This window comes from Phalacrocorax carbo, chromosome 1 (genome assembly GCF_963921805.1).
Source record: "Phalacrocorax carbo chromosome 1, bPhaCar2.1, whole genome shotgun sequence".
NCBI lineage: Eukaryota > Metazoa > Chordata > Aves > Suliformes > Phalacrocoracidae > Phalacrocorax > Phalacrocorax carbo.
This window is the reverse complement of record NC_087513.1, coordinates 22,738,623-22,752,431: the sequence shown is the minus strand read 5'-3', so window position 1 is coordinate 22,752,431 and position 13,809 is coordinate 22,738,623. Positions and strand designations below refer to the sequence as shown.

At 45.5% G+C, this 13,809-nt stretch overlaps 1 protein-coding gene across 4 annotated transcripts in view; it reads right to left on the bottom strand.

Moving 5' to 3' along the window:
* Nucleotides 1-9,101: 9,101 nt before the first annotated feature.
* TRABD (TraB domain containing) overlaps nucleotides 9,102-13,809 on the bottom strand; it is a 36,458-nt gene continuing 31,750 nt past the window's right edge. For 3 of the 4 annotated variants that reach the window (XM_064445860.1, XM_064445853.1, XM_064445879.1), the window contains one exon: nucleotides 10,651-12,363. In XM_064445860.1, coding sequence (XP_064301930.1) covers nucleotides 12,186-12,363 — 178 coding nt within the window. In that variant the 3' untranslated portion in view covers nucleotides 10,651-12,185. Of the gene's footprint in view, nucleotides 9,590-10,650; nucleotides 12,364-13,809 lie in introns of those variants that run through there. The other variant, XM_064445869.1, reaches the window with a different exon arrangement.

The following is a 13,809-nucleotide window of genomic DNA, read 5'->3' as shown; positions in this document are numbered from 1 at the left end:
GGGGAGACCCCTGGGACTATAAAGTCATCAGGCAGGACCCCACCTTGAAGGCTGCGGAAAGACACTGGCTGAATTACGTGTCGGCGTACCATCCCAAGGGGGAGAAGAAGTGCTCGGCCCTGCAGTGGCTGCTGTTCGATCTGGCCCAGGTCTTGCAGGCGGTGGTGGAGGAGAAGGAGCAGTGTATCCAGAACCTGCAAAACAATCTGCAGGTGGCTCGCAATGAGATCCTGGCGCTGCGGTGCGATAGCTCGCTGCCGGGCGAGCAGGCCGAGCAGCTGCACAAGCTGAGGGAAGAGCTGCGGGCTGAGGCGGCTGAGAATGCCCGGCTGAGAAGGAAGGTGCAGTGCTTGGGCACCCTGCTGTCCCTGGAAAAGGGTCTGGATGGGGGGAAGGCCGTCTCTCTCAGACAGGCAGACTGGGACCCGGAGGTGTGGGATGGGCATGGCTGGAGTTTGGAGGCGCAGGAAGAGTCACCGGTGCCAGGGGTGGGTGCTGTGGATGCTAGGAAAGTAAAGCCGACGGAGGGAGAAAAAAGCCAGGGAGTGGGGGAGGCAGCCATGAAAGAGGTTTGGAGGAAACAGAACGAGGGATGGCCCGTGTGGGTGAACCGGATTTGGGCCCTGGAGCAGGGCACTCCCTTCACCCACGAGGCGGCAAAGCAGGTGGTGACGGCCATCGGGCTGCCGTGGCCCAAGGTAGGGGCGATTATCAGAGCCCTGCCTGCCGATGAGGTGCTGGGGGGGGAGATATTAAGGCTGGTGATCCGAAATTTGGGAGAGTACGAGCCTCTCAAAGATAACATGGAGGGGGCGCCTTGGAGAGATGTCCAGGAGGCATCGGCCTACATGTGTGGGAATGTCTTACTCCGGGTGTTAAAGCAAAGGGAGAAACCAGTGACCGCTGACTTTGACATCTTTGGGATGAATGTGGAGCAGGGGGATGTGGGGGTGCTGGCGTGCCGTGCTCCCGAGCTGCACAAGGGGTTTTTCATCAGTCTGGGGTCTGCTTTAATCGGCCGCCCCCTCGGGGAATGCGTGGCTACTTTGGAGAACATGGGGACCCTGGTGGGGGCTGAGGGGAAAGGGAAGGTGAAGGATGGGATGGGGGCAAAGGGGAGGAAATACATTCCTAGAGGGACAATTTGGAGATATTTAATAAACCAGGGGGTGAATGAAGGAGAGCTAGATAGTCAGCCCACAGGAGTTTTACTTGCCAAAATGAAGAAAATAATTCAGGAAAAGGGAATGAAGCAAGAGGAGATTTGGGAAAAACTGAAGGAGATGGATACATCAGCTCCCCCCACTATCCCAAAGCGAAAGCTATACCCACCCGTAGCAGCCTTTAAAGATTAGGAGTCTCAGCCGCTGGTGTCAGTGGTATTAACCTCCACCACACTGACCTGGTGTGCGGGGGGAAGGGGCTGCGTGGAGGTACGATGTCTGTTGAAGGGTGGGGGGGGGGTGGGAAGTTACTTTCTTAATTGTTACAGGATCAGAGACAATGTTGTTAGATTATCAGGGTCTGCTGCTCCTAGCTAAAGGGAGTGGGAAGGGGAAAAGATGTAGAAGCCCAGTTGTGGGTAGGGGAAGATAAACTGGATGGGTGGATAATTCTGGTAAAAGGTGGGGGGAATGAATTTCCTGTCTCAGTTCAAGATAAATCTGTCTGAGGGAAAACTGTATTGTGCTGCTGCCTCAGAAAGGGAAGTGAACAGAGGAGTCCCCAAGTCAGTGAAGTGCTGGTCTAAAAGTAAAACAGAAACAGGGGTATTAAACGAAGAGTACGGGGTGGTTCCAGCCGGACACGCCCTCTTCCTGACCCAGGAGGCTCAGGAGGTGCAATGAAGGCTGAATAAATTGGGATTTAAAATCCCAGTCTTCACAGTCTCTGTGGAAGTCCATGGAGCATGTGGATGGTGAAAACCCGTTGCAATGAACTGTAAATCCACTTTGGCATTTGACCCCTGGGAGTGGGCACCGCTTGAACAGTGGCAAATTGATTGTGTGGGCCCTTTCAAGAAGTTGAAGGAGGGTTTGTGTCGGTTTGTATCTGTTGCCACTGATAGAACAGCAAGATGGACAGAGGCAATGGCAGCATGTGAGGCTACTGCTAACTCTGCGGTTTGGTGTCTGTGTGTCGTATTGAATGGATGTGGTCCTCCAGCCTTAACTGATTCAGACAAAGGAAACCACTCAACAGGTGTATCAGTCCAGAAGTTCCTGGAAGGGGTGGGAGTGCATCAGTTAACTTGCATCTCCTGCCATCCACAGTCCTCCAGGGTAGTGGAGAGAGCTAATAGGTCCATCAAGATGAGACAGGAATTAATTGCTGAAGAAAGAGGACTGAGCTGGGATGAAGCACTTCTGCTTGTGTGCTGGGCTGTGGGAACAAAGCTCACCAGGTACCACTGCAGCCCTTACAAGCCGGCCTGTGGCCCTGCCCCACAGGCGGACATCCTCTGGTGATGCCAGTAAACAGCCTCTGATACGGATTCAATCCTGGGGCAGGGTGCAATCAGCAGAGAGCACCAGCCCATGCTGCTCTCCGGGGTCACTCGGCTCATGAGCAGCATGCCAATATAAACAACATGAAAATAAACTTCCACTGGGAAATACGGTCCTGTCCGCAGCCCACGTACAAAGGGGAAGGCCAAGAGAAAATTTAGGGGTGATTGTGGTTTGCGGGTTGGGAGACACAGAACTAATTGGAAACAAAGACGGGGGAGGTTCATGGGTAGATGGGGCCCACTGCTGGCAAATCAAGAGACTCCTTCTGACTAATGTGTAAGTAAGGCTGGTTTTCAGGATCAAGTGTGGCTTTGGGATCAATCACCGGTGTGGACTGCAGAGAGCCTCACTGAGAACCATCTTCGAGGTGCTCATCATTGTGTTAAGACAGCACCAGGAATATTGTTCAAGCGTTGCAGGCCCTTTTCACTGTGTTCTGCTGGCTTCTAGGTGTAACAGCGATGGTTTGGATGTGCAGCATCACCACTGTTTATAATTTTATTGCCTTCAGGAAGGATGTCAAAGGGATTTAGTATGAGACCTGGAGACAATGGGGACGACCACGGATGTTTCATTTCCCACTAATAAGTGTTTGTTAATAGTCCTTCCAGAATTAACTGACTTCACCTGAGAGAGAGCACAGACTGGACAAAAAGATGGAACTAATAAAATAGACATTCAGCTTGGATCCCATGTGGGACAGCAGCAGAAGTTGCACGGGATGTAAATGGTACCTTTGCAACCAGTGTGATAATACAGGGATGCAGTTGTAGCACCTGATGTGCTCTTAATTGTTCAGATGGTGCAGATTTAGTTTTGGTCACTGAGCATATCCAAAACTAAAATCACACCATCTGCAAGTATCCATATTAACCCTATAGGACAGTATCCATATTAATCCAGTAAGATGCAGAAAGAGATGGGGAATTGATATGTGAAGCATGAACTATTCTAGAATACATCCTGAGTGTGACCCATATGTATGTGGGTTGTGCCTTGCTCATGACTGCAAAGTCTCCGTCCAGGGAGGTACTCAAAAGCTGTCCAGAGACAGTCCTGGGCAACCTCCTCTAGGGGACCCTGCTTGAGCAGGGGGTTGGACCAGATGATCTCAAGAGGTGCCTTCCAACCTCAACCATTCTGTGATTCTTTCTATGAAAATGGCAGCATTTTTGAATTGTATACAAGGTAAATGGGTAACAAGATTCAGGCTGTTGTTTGATGTAGCAGCAGTAATAACTACCTGGGATAACCAAATGTGGCATGTGGTAAAATTGATTGCCAAGCTAAAAAAAAACCCAAAACAAACAAACAAACTGTAAGGGATTAAATTCAATAATATCTCTGTCTATTGTACTCAAGCTATCAATTGTTCTTAGCTATCAAAACAGCTTTTTCTGTTGGATTAGCTCTGTTCTCATGGGTAGTATAACAAAAGTATAACAAAGTATAACAAAATCCCACATTGTGAGGGAAGTTTCACCAATCACTGTTGCAAATGGACAACTAAATGAAATGTATGTAGTAGTTCTGCACAGTCGGTTGTGGACCACAGGAGGCTCTTGTCACAAGCCAGCATGGGGATGCCCGTGGTGTTTGGTGACAGTGGAGGCTGTGTATGCGTCGCCTCTCCTGTAATGGGGGAGTGGGAGGATTACATGACCTCTGTGGCTACAGAAGACCAAAGATGTGACATTGCATCTGTTGGTGGTGTACATTCATTTGCCTGTTCTCAAAATCAGGGTTTTGTTCCAGACTGAGAGGCTAACGATATCTGTGTGGGAGCCGAGAGGCCTCACTGGAACGAGGTGTTCAGACAGCATGCCAGCATACAGAAGGGAGATGAGAAACCAGAGAGCAGACAAGTTGCAAGCCTGAGGACCACCTTGGCAAGTAAGGAAACATCAGAGCTAGAGACTGAAATTGTGAGCTGTACATCATTGGTATGACACATCCATGGGTTGGTTTCCAAAAGCTACTACTATGCAGCACTTAATGCACTTAATCCTTTTCTTGTTATTAGTTACGATAGAATTTGTGTTGTTCTTTGTCCTTCTGTATATGCTTTGCTTGTTTGAAAAGGAAGGAGTGGGCTCACATGCCTGGTTGAACATCTTAGGTGTGTTGCAAGCTTAACAGTTGTGGAGGCTTCCAGCCGGAAGGGACTGAGCTGACGAGCACCTAGAGTGGTCTGAATGTCCTTGGAGGAGGTCAGGCAGACCAGGGGGTGGCTTGCAAGCAATAGGTCCCGCTGGAGCACACAGCCCCACAGAGCTGAGGCCCCAGCAGAAGGGTCACAAATAAGTGCCTCTGCTGCTGCTCTCCGGTATGTAAACTGCCAGATAAGGTCCTGCTAGCGCTTGGTCAGCTTGCGCAGGGATCAAGGCTGAGGTGGAATAGCTGTGTCTAGTAATCACAAGAGGGAAACTAAACCGAGTGGGGCAACCACAGGGAGTCATGGGGAGCCAGGCTGCCCACAGCGGGTATCCCTGCCAGTAACACTGTGTAAGGCTGCTGCTGCCTGGGTGATGACATCAGAGATACCACAGGTGTGGCTGTAGCAAAACCAGAACCACTGGGGAGGAAGTAACTGGGGGCAGGTTGTTTATTTAGGAGAGATGTGGGTGGAGAAGAGGTGGTGGCAAAAAGGTGGGCCCTGATGCTGAAGAATGAAGAATGAAGGATGAAGACTGAAGACGACCAGAGGGCTCCTCCTGATGGTAGGAGCGTGGATGCCTACAGCTGGTAGCGACCCTGACCTGCAGACTCAAGCCCTGGGGGGCTGGAAGGCATCACTGGGACAACCTGCTGCACTTGCTCCATCGGGTCTCTGGCCACATATAGTGGTGTGGGGGCCTGGACCTGTACCTTGGGACTCATAAAACTGTCATTGTGGTTGGCTGTGCGTGGGACTCATTAGATCTGAGATTGAGAGCTTGTAACTTCATAGCTGTGCCTTACAGTTTACATAAATATGTAACTCAATCAGTGGTATGGTTATTATTTTTCTGGTTTGCTAGTTTCCTTATAACATGTTCACCAGTCAATAAACGTGTGTCTCAATTATGTCTTGGGTAACTGGCCTGAAGAGGGGAGCCACGCCTTGGCATGGTCGCAGACATGTGGTCCTCACCGTGGGAGTGCTGCCTGCCACAAGCCTTCCTCTAACAGGTCTGGGTGTCCCAGAGAGCACGCATCAGACAAGGTCTGACCACCACATGCCCAGGAATGCCTTTATTGACCTGCCTGTGCAGAGTCAGAGGGGTAAGAATCTATGTGTGTAGTGGCCAGGCAGAAATTGCTGGTAACAGTGATGAACCATCAAGGCTACTGTGGGTCCCCCAAGTCCTTCCGCTCTGCCCTATGGTTAAGAGTGGCACCAAAAGCCTGCCAGGGCAGTCATGGTAGACGTGGCTTTGGGTGAGAAGCCCCCAGTCTCCAGCTGCCTGAGAAGAGCAGCAGTCCCTCAATGCAACAAACAAAAATATGTTAAACTTTGAGAAGAATGAGGGTAAAGGTCTGCTGAGGTTTGGTTTTAGGTGATGGGCAAATTAGGTCTATCATAGAAATGTTACAAATAAAGCAATCCATGCTAATTTCAGTTGTTTTAAAACCATGATTCTTACAAAAAAGTAAAATTAAGCTGTAGTAAGGTCATGCTTCTCTAGCAATGTAATTCTGTATTTTCCATAAAGTACCCTAGAAGCAACATAATCATGCTTTTCTTGGGACATACTAATTTTTTTAAGTGAAGGTCAATAGGTTCTTGCTGGGTCATTAAGAATCTGCTCTCAAGCATCAATACAATCACAACAAGGAGAGAGAGAAACAGGCATGTACAAGAAGTCGTTTCAGTTAATACCAGGTACCACATTGGCAAGTCAAACCCAAACCTCCCCAAGATACAGCCACCTTCTCTGAAGAGTAGCCTCGGGGTCCGGTAGACCCCTCCACTTAAAACCAGACATACCAGGTAAACCATCTGCAGTCAGTAGATGGCACTAAATCATTACTATTACTCGTATTTTTCAGCTAAATCAGAAGGTAAACTAAACCCGCAGCGCTGTGTGTGAGCTCCGAGGAGCTCGGGCTGTGATGATGAGGCAGAGACGGCAGCAGGGAGGGAGGCGCAGGCGAGAGATGCTGCCTGGCAGGCGGTGCACGCCTAGAAACTCGCCGCGCTCGCTGGAAGGCGCGGCCGCGGCGCTCCCGCCGGCCGGGGCCGCACACAGCTCCGGGGACTGTACGGACGCTGCTGCCGGCCCCGGGCTGGCAGCTGCAGACACGGTACGTTAATAACCACCACGCTCTGATCAGAGCATCACTCAATTACTCTGCCCAGTTTGTGAATCATCTCTGTAGCTAAAAGCAGGGACGTTTTACCACTGAAAGAATGTCACTTGGCTGGGAGGAGACACAACCTACAGAAACTGAGAGAAGCATTTAACAGGGCTTTTTTTTTTTTCTTTCTTCCTTTTTTAAAAGTCTGCTTCTTTCCACTTTCTCTCATGCATCAGTCTCGATGTATTGGCACCAAGTATCTTGGATGAGGCAAGTGTGAAAGTGGTAGAGTGCCTCTTCCCTCCCCCCCACCAACTAACGCCGCTACAGCTTCCCCATACAGTACTAAATAAACCAACAGACAAAACATCAAACAAGCAAAAGCGAGCATTTCCTCACATTGCACCACAGCCACCCCTGGCACGGAGCTACCCGGAGGCACCAGAGCCAGGTGGCAGGACCCAAGGGCAAGTCTTGCAATGGAAGAGCGCATGCACACCCTCCCAGTTGCCAGCCTTTTCCTTACTAGGAGTGAGGATAAGGCTAGCCCCATCTTTGCTGCCTCCCCACAGCAGACTGAGCTTCATTTGCTCTTCGTTGACTGCAGCAGGCAGCAGGCAAGTGATAAGGGAGGGGATAACTAGACACCCCTCCACCAGCCTCTTCAGCTAGGAGCTGCTGAACCAGACAGCTGCTTCAGCTCTTCCCCTTCCCCCTTCACAGACAAAGGGACTCAAAAGACCTGCTGCTTGGGGACATGCATGGCCATTGTATTTTTTCCACCTGAACAGTCAGTAGGCCAATTTCAGCTTTGTATTTTTGGAGCTACTTGCGTCCTGCGGTTGATGTCTTCCATGTAGATTTATTTCTACAGCCAAGTGAAAGGGCTCAGCACCACACTTCAGCCTGCCATCAGTCAGAGCCAGGAAAGTGACCCTTCTCCAGCAAATACTTCAAAAACCCCCAAATCTTGCAATAAAATCAGTCTCCAAACACTCAAGTCTAAAATTAAAGTTTATTTCAGTTTTAGAAAGAAACAGGAAAATATGTACACGAGTATCTTAGCGTTACACAAGTGACAGTGTGTTGTTTCTTTTCCATGTGTAGTTTGAACTACTGCCTGGCACTGAGATCGCTTGATGTATTACTCAGTGCCTTTTAGATGTTTTACAATACACACACAGAAAAACAGCTTCCAGTGGAAAGCCAGGCAATATGAATCCACCTCAAAAAAAAAAAAAATCAAATTTTTAATTTGGTTCAGTATTCGGTATGGAAAAGACACATCATTGACACGACCTAGACCAGCAGCACGCACATAACGCTGGTGAACAATACACTCCGACAGCAGGCAGCTGCCTTCCGTGTGTGCAAACCGAGGCTGCCCGCCCGAGCAGTGCGAGATGGCTCACGCACTGTGCGGCACATCATCTGCCAGCCCCACGGACAGTATTGATGATGGTATTTAAAATTTTTTTCCTTCCACCTAAATGGCTTACCCAGCACTTCTTTGCAGACGCAGCCCCGAGTGCAACCGAAGGGAACTTTGCATGATCAAGGAAAGCAGGACTGCACCTTGCTTCACCAATGTACAATTAAAAAAGTATGGACCACTGACTGACAAAGCGTACAATCAGCAGTGTATTCAGCTGGTACATTATCTGTATGGAATACAGCTTGTATATACTTACTTTTAGTATGAATATAGGGCTTTTTTTTATTAATAGCTTTTTTTCTTTAAAAAGTAATGGTCATTGATTTACCTGGCTCAATTTGAAAGATTAAACTCTTTTTGCCACTAATTCAACAGTTCTTCCACTTAACAGGTCTTTAATTCCCACGCAGAGGACAGCACTTTAAGCACAAGTGACTGTGCCTGATGTTAGGCCAGTGTTGGAGCGCTTTGCTGGACTGGGACTAAGGCCATCAGGTCCTTGCACTACTGAGCACTGGAGAGACATTAAAAGAAAAGCAACAGCAACAACAACGTCAACTTACCATGCCTAAGTCTGGGCTCTGAATATAGATAGGTACTCTCACAGAGAAGTCAGCTGCCCTGCACGTTCAGTAGGGCAGGGAAACTCATCCTTTCCTCTCTCAACCAATTACGTATGGTAGGTAGAAAAACTAGTTTCCCTACTTCAGCACTACACTCAGATGCCCCTCAGTGGGAGTATTTACTCCAACTGATGTTCTTGTTAAGAAAAATGTGTTGGATGGCAAAATTATCAAGTACTAGGATCTAGCTAACCAGTGTTTGTTCTCAATAAAATCCTGATTAACATGGAAAATAAATGCCTTCAACAGAAATGGTGGTTAAAATATTTTATTTTTTTTATATCATAGAACATACTGCTGTTTACTTTAAATCACTTTAGAGTAAAGGCACACATTGTTAAAAATACTTCAAATTTACATCACATGTACAAATGCATAGAACAGATGTACATGTCACCAAAAAAATACAATATGGCTTCATAAGGTTGAGGCGGGGCTGGGACAATTCAACATATATTTAAATTTTACAGGATGCTGTTAACACTGACAGGACTGACTAGAACAGAAAAGAATGGACCTAAATCACTGATTATGTTACATAAAGAGTACAACACATTGAATATACAACACTGAGCATTCGTGTATGGATTCATAGGATTGTTAGTTCTGGAAATTCATCAGGCTTTCCAGCGCCACTGAGTAAACAGTGCACACGTATGGTCTGCCAGTTTGCCACAGTGGGAAGATAAATTGCAAATTCTCCATCCACAAACAGGCTCCTTGAAGAATCTGCTGATATGCTTTGTGAAAAAAAAGAAGAGTGAAACGATAGGCTTAAGGTATTAAGTGGAGAGAATAACTGAATAACGAACAGACAACTTGCACGGTAATCACTTCTGGCTGAAAAACACAAAACATTAAGTCTGCAAGAATGCTCCATGACAATCATTTAGCATTAGTCCCACCCAAGTTTAAGGCTCATATCTAAAATTTACCTTAGATTTGTTTTCCTTTGTGTAAAATTACCTGAGCACAGATATCAAAGATCTACAGAGCTTTTAAAAGATCTGCAGATGCCTTAAAAATCTGTAGATAACTTAAAGCAAAACATCGATATATTGAATTCTACCAGCTAAAAATTCTCAAAAAAACCAACCAACAAAATATTTTGGTAGGTCAGTAAAGCCAGGAGAAGAATGAGTTTAAGTTTTTGCTTTCATCTTTTAAAAATATACATAAAATGTAATAGAATTATTCAAATAGGACTGCTTTATTGTAAACAATACATTAAACCTTTAAAAAAAAAAATCAGGAATCAAAATTCAGGCAGTTACTCTAGTCTTCTATAAATTGTTTACAAATGCTGTGTTTCCTCTTGCTAGAGATGGCTGGTGGTTTCCGAAGCACTGATAGACAGAAAATAAAAGGACCCGCCTCCATTGTATTCTGTATTTTCATGTACACCTTGTGTCCAGGAAGTGTGAACTGCTGCCATTCTCTTTTGCTAAGGTTTATTCCCTGCACAACTGTAAGGCCCAGATCCAGAAAAGCACCCAGCATCGTCTTAAGAGCTCTGCAGGATCAGGTGAGATTTAGTAGGTTTAAAGACAAACATGCTCTTAAATGATTTGCTGCACTGGGACTCAAATTTTCAAAGTGCAAGGCAGAAAAGCATCAGGTTGCATGGACAGACCAGCTCCCAGCAAAGTCAATGCCATCACAGAGAGGAGCATTAGACCCTTAATTTCATTTTAAAAAGCTTGAAAAAGACAACACTGCACAGAAGATACACATACATACTTTCGGCGAACAACAGGCTGTATGGGACAATTTCCAACAAGGCTTTGGAAATACACCCGACTAAAAGCAGTTTGCTGATTTTATTGAACCAATTGAAAACAACAAAGAAACACAAAACACAACATGACCTTTTCCTCCTCCTGCCTCACACACTGGTTCCTATCTTTCATTCCCAAAAGAAATTGATACAGATAAAAACTTCACTTTAAGTAATGAGCAACTGCATGAGCCTGAGGAGCAAAATGTGGCTCTTCCATTCAAATACATCAGGTTAGAACTTTGATATGACAGTTACAGTTATTTGTACTGTTGAACCGGGACTAGCTGATGGCAGAGGGCACTTTACAATCATTGACAATCCTGTATGAAGGGTACGAAAAGAATCTGTATGAAATATGAACCTAGGCTTAGAAAAATATTAATAATAATAATGAAAAAGAAGAGATCGATGATGGATGGCTGTCCTGGATAATGAAGAAAGAAAATCACAGCAGTTTGAAGTACCCATAATTCTATGTATAAATAGCAGGTAATCCAAATAAAATGCTACAGCTAGTTTGAAAAACTAAATCGAACACTGCTTTTCTATTAAATAGATTAAAATATTAATCCACTGAGAAATTACATTGATAAATAAAATATTTTCATGTATCAAAAATGAGGGGCAGGTACTGTCAACTCCAGACTTCTTGTCCCAAGAATGAAAGGTCCGAGAAACAGAAGTGAATGGTACAGTAGTTCTAGTCTCTTCAATTTACAATACTGAATCCAGCAGGATTTGGCTAAATAATACAGTTTAAATAAGCTAACCTAAAGGAACACAGTGTCCTGTAAACATCTGACACAAACCACATTGCATTCTGAATGTGTGGCTATACCTTCCCTATGCAGGAGAAAGAAAATTCAACTGGTGGTGGTACAAGGGATGCAATCTAAAGGCAACGTTCCTGTTCTTCAGTAAGGCTTGTAAAAAATTTGAGCCGTGTACGTATGACAGCCTGTACAATTCTGAAATTTTTGGAAAGCTCTGAAGTTTAAAAAAAGCCTAAATGTTTTAAGTATAAAACACATATTGAGAAGATGTCCTTCTAAATTATGTGTAAAAGTGTCTGGCACCAGAAATGACCGCTAGGTATTATTATACCTAAGGAAAAAAAGCAAAGAATCACTCAAGACAAGTGTCCCTGAACTTTGGAGCAGATCCAGCCAATTAGGTTACTTTGCGTTGTTCTGTTCCTCTGGAAAGAAGTCACGAACATACACTCTTTCAGCTGTCTGTACTACATCATCATTAATATATATTATATATACAGTATGCATACATAATATATATACTTGCGTACGTATTTCTTTTACCTCAATCTGGAATCACGTGGTTTCATGCAACACACTTACCAGGAATCAAACCCATTCATTAGATCATAGCTGGTGTAACTTTAATATTAAAGATTTTATTATACAGCGATTCAGCGTTGCTCAGCATCAATCAGCTCGGTCTAGAATCCTCATCTCCCTCTTCTTTCAGTCCAGTTCATGTTTGTTGCCTCTGTCACCCTTCCTCAGCCACCTTCTTCACATAGTGCCTCCACTCGATGTTCAATGCTGAGACCTCATCTCTGTCAGCTTCTGAAGATAGCTCTGTGCTGCTGGCATTGAGAGAATAAACTGCACTGTCCTTTGACCTATTCGGTAGCAGCCATATCCCATCAGTCCAAAAACTGTTGCTTTTATGACAAATTTGAAAATCTTACTTGAAGCTGATGGAGGAGGCACACTGAAGCAAGAGATACAAAACAATGTTAACACCTGCATAGCTGGAAAGAACAGGTGTTTTCCAATCAAAACAAGGATCTTTTCTGCCCTTCCCCTTCATAGTGCAGGAGACTTTCAGGTAACAGATGTGTCATGAACGAACAACGTGTTCTTTCATGTTTGAAGGCTACATCCAAATGAAACAGTAACAACAACACAACAAATCATAATAAAGCTTCTTCCACTTATGTACGATGCCACTCTTAATGGCTATGGGCCTTGACTTCCCTATCACTCTACCAAAATAGCACAGACAACATCAAGACTTCTTGAAGAATACTAGAAGTTAATATTGTTTGTCGAACTGTTAATAACATTACTATGCATGTCTCTGCACAGAGGTGAAAGTCAGAAGAAGCACAGGACACAGCCTAAGTCCAACAACTGTACAGTCAGCTCACTGTCATTCAGGGTAATGGAGGAAAACAGGGCTGGGATATTCTGGATAATGTCTGTCAGGACCTGGTTGGGTTTGTAAGTCTGGAGGCAGGCTAGCCGCGCACAGATTCGGGAGGGTGGTCCAGCAAGGTGTACCCCTGGATGCCAGGCAGGGTTACCAGCCTAGCTGTAGCTCCCAGCATGAGCATCTGGAGGCCAAGCCCCTGCAGTACTCTTGGCCTCTGGAGTGCCACAGACGACAGTGCAGACAAATCAGAGAGGCTTTGTGTGAAGCTGTCCCCGGTCTGGCATGTATTGCTGGCTTTGAGATCTTCACAGAGCCACTTGGAAGTCTCTGCACTGGCCACTTGGAACGAGGAGGGCAGAGGACAACAGCTACACTAGTCTACCCCTGCCTTCAGTCTTATTAACTTAGCATATAAAGCAAACAGTTAATATTACCTTGAAAATAAAGCCTACTTTGAAAGCACAGCAACATGCACACGCAGCCCTGCACCCGCCGCATGCCTACACTGCAACTCACAGGGGATGGCGAGGTCTCTGCGTGTCATTTCAAAGAAGCCACCAGTTCTCATTTACTGACATCTAGAAAATGGCTCAGGATCGATTAGAACCAGTCAGTTACAGTAGCGCAAAAACATTCCGGGCACCCTCAAACAAGGTTAGATGCGCTGAGATTAAAATACAACTAGACTGAGTTTAGATCCATGCACTCAAACTAGGGCAAAGTTATTACTGGTAAGATTTTGCATATTAAGGGAATATATAGGAAGAATTTTAAAAAAGCATACACGTTGAACAAAGGATGGGGTAAAGGCATCCTTTTATACCTTCTTACATGCTTCTTTAGCGCCTCTTTCTCAACTCTAGTCCCCCAGTGCAATTTAAAAAAAATCAGTTCATAACAATCTGAAGCAAGTAGTAAGGTCTGCTCAGAGTCAGGTTCAATGCATGGACTTAAAAATTAGAGGTCTGAGAAATGTATGTGCTTCTATCCAGACAATTTCCA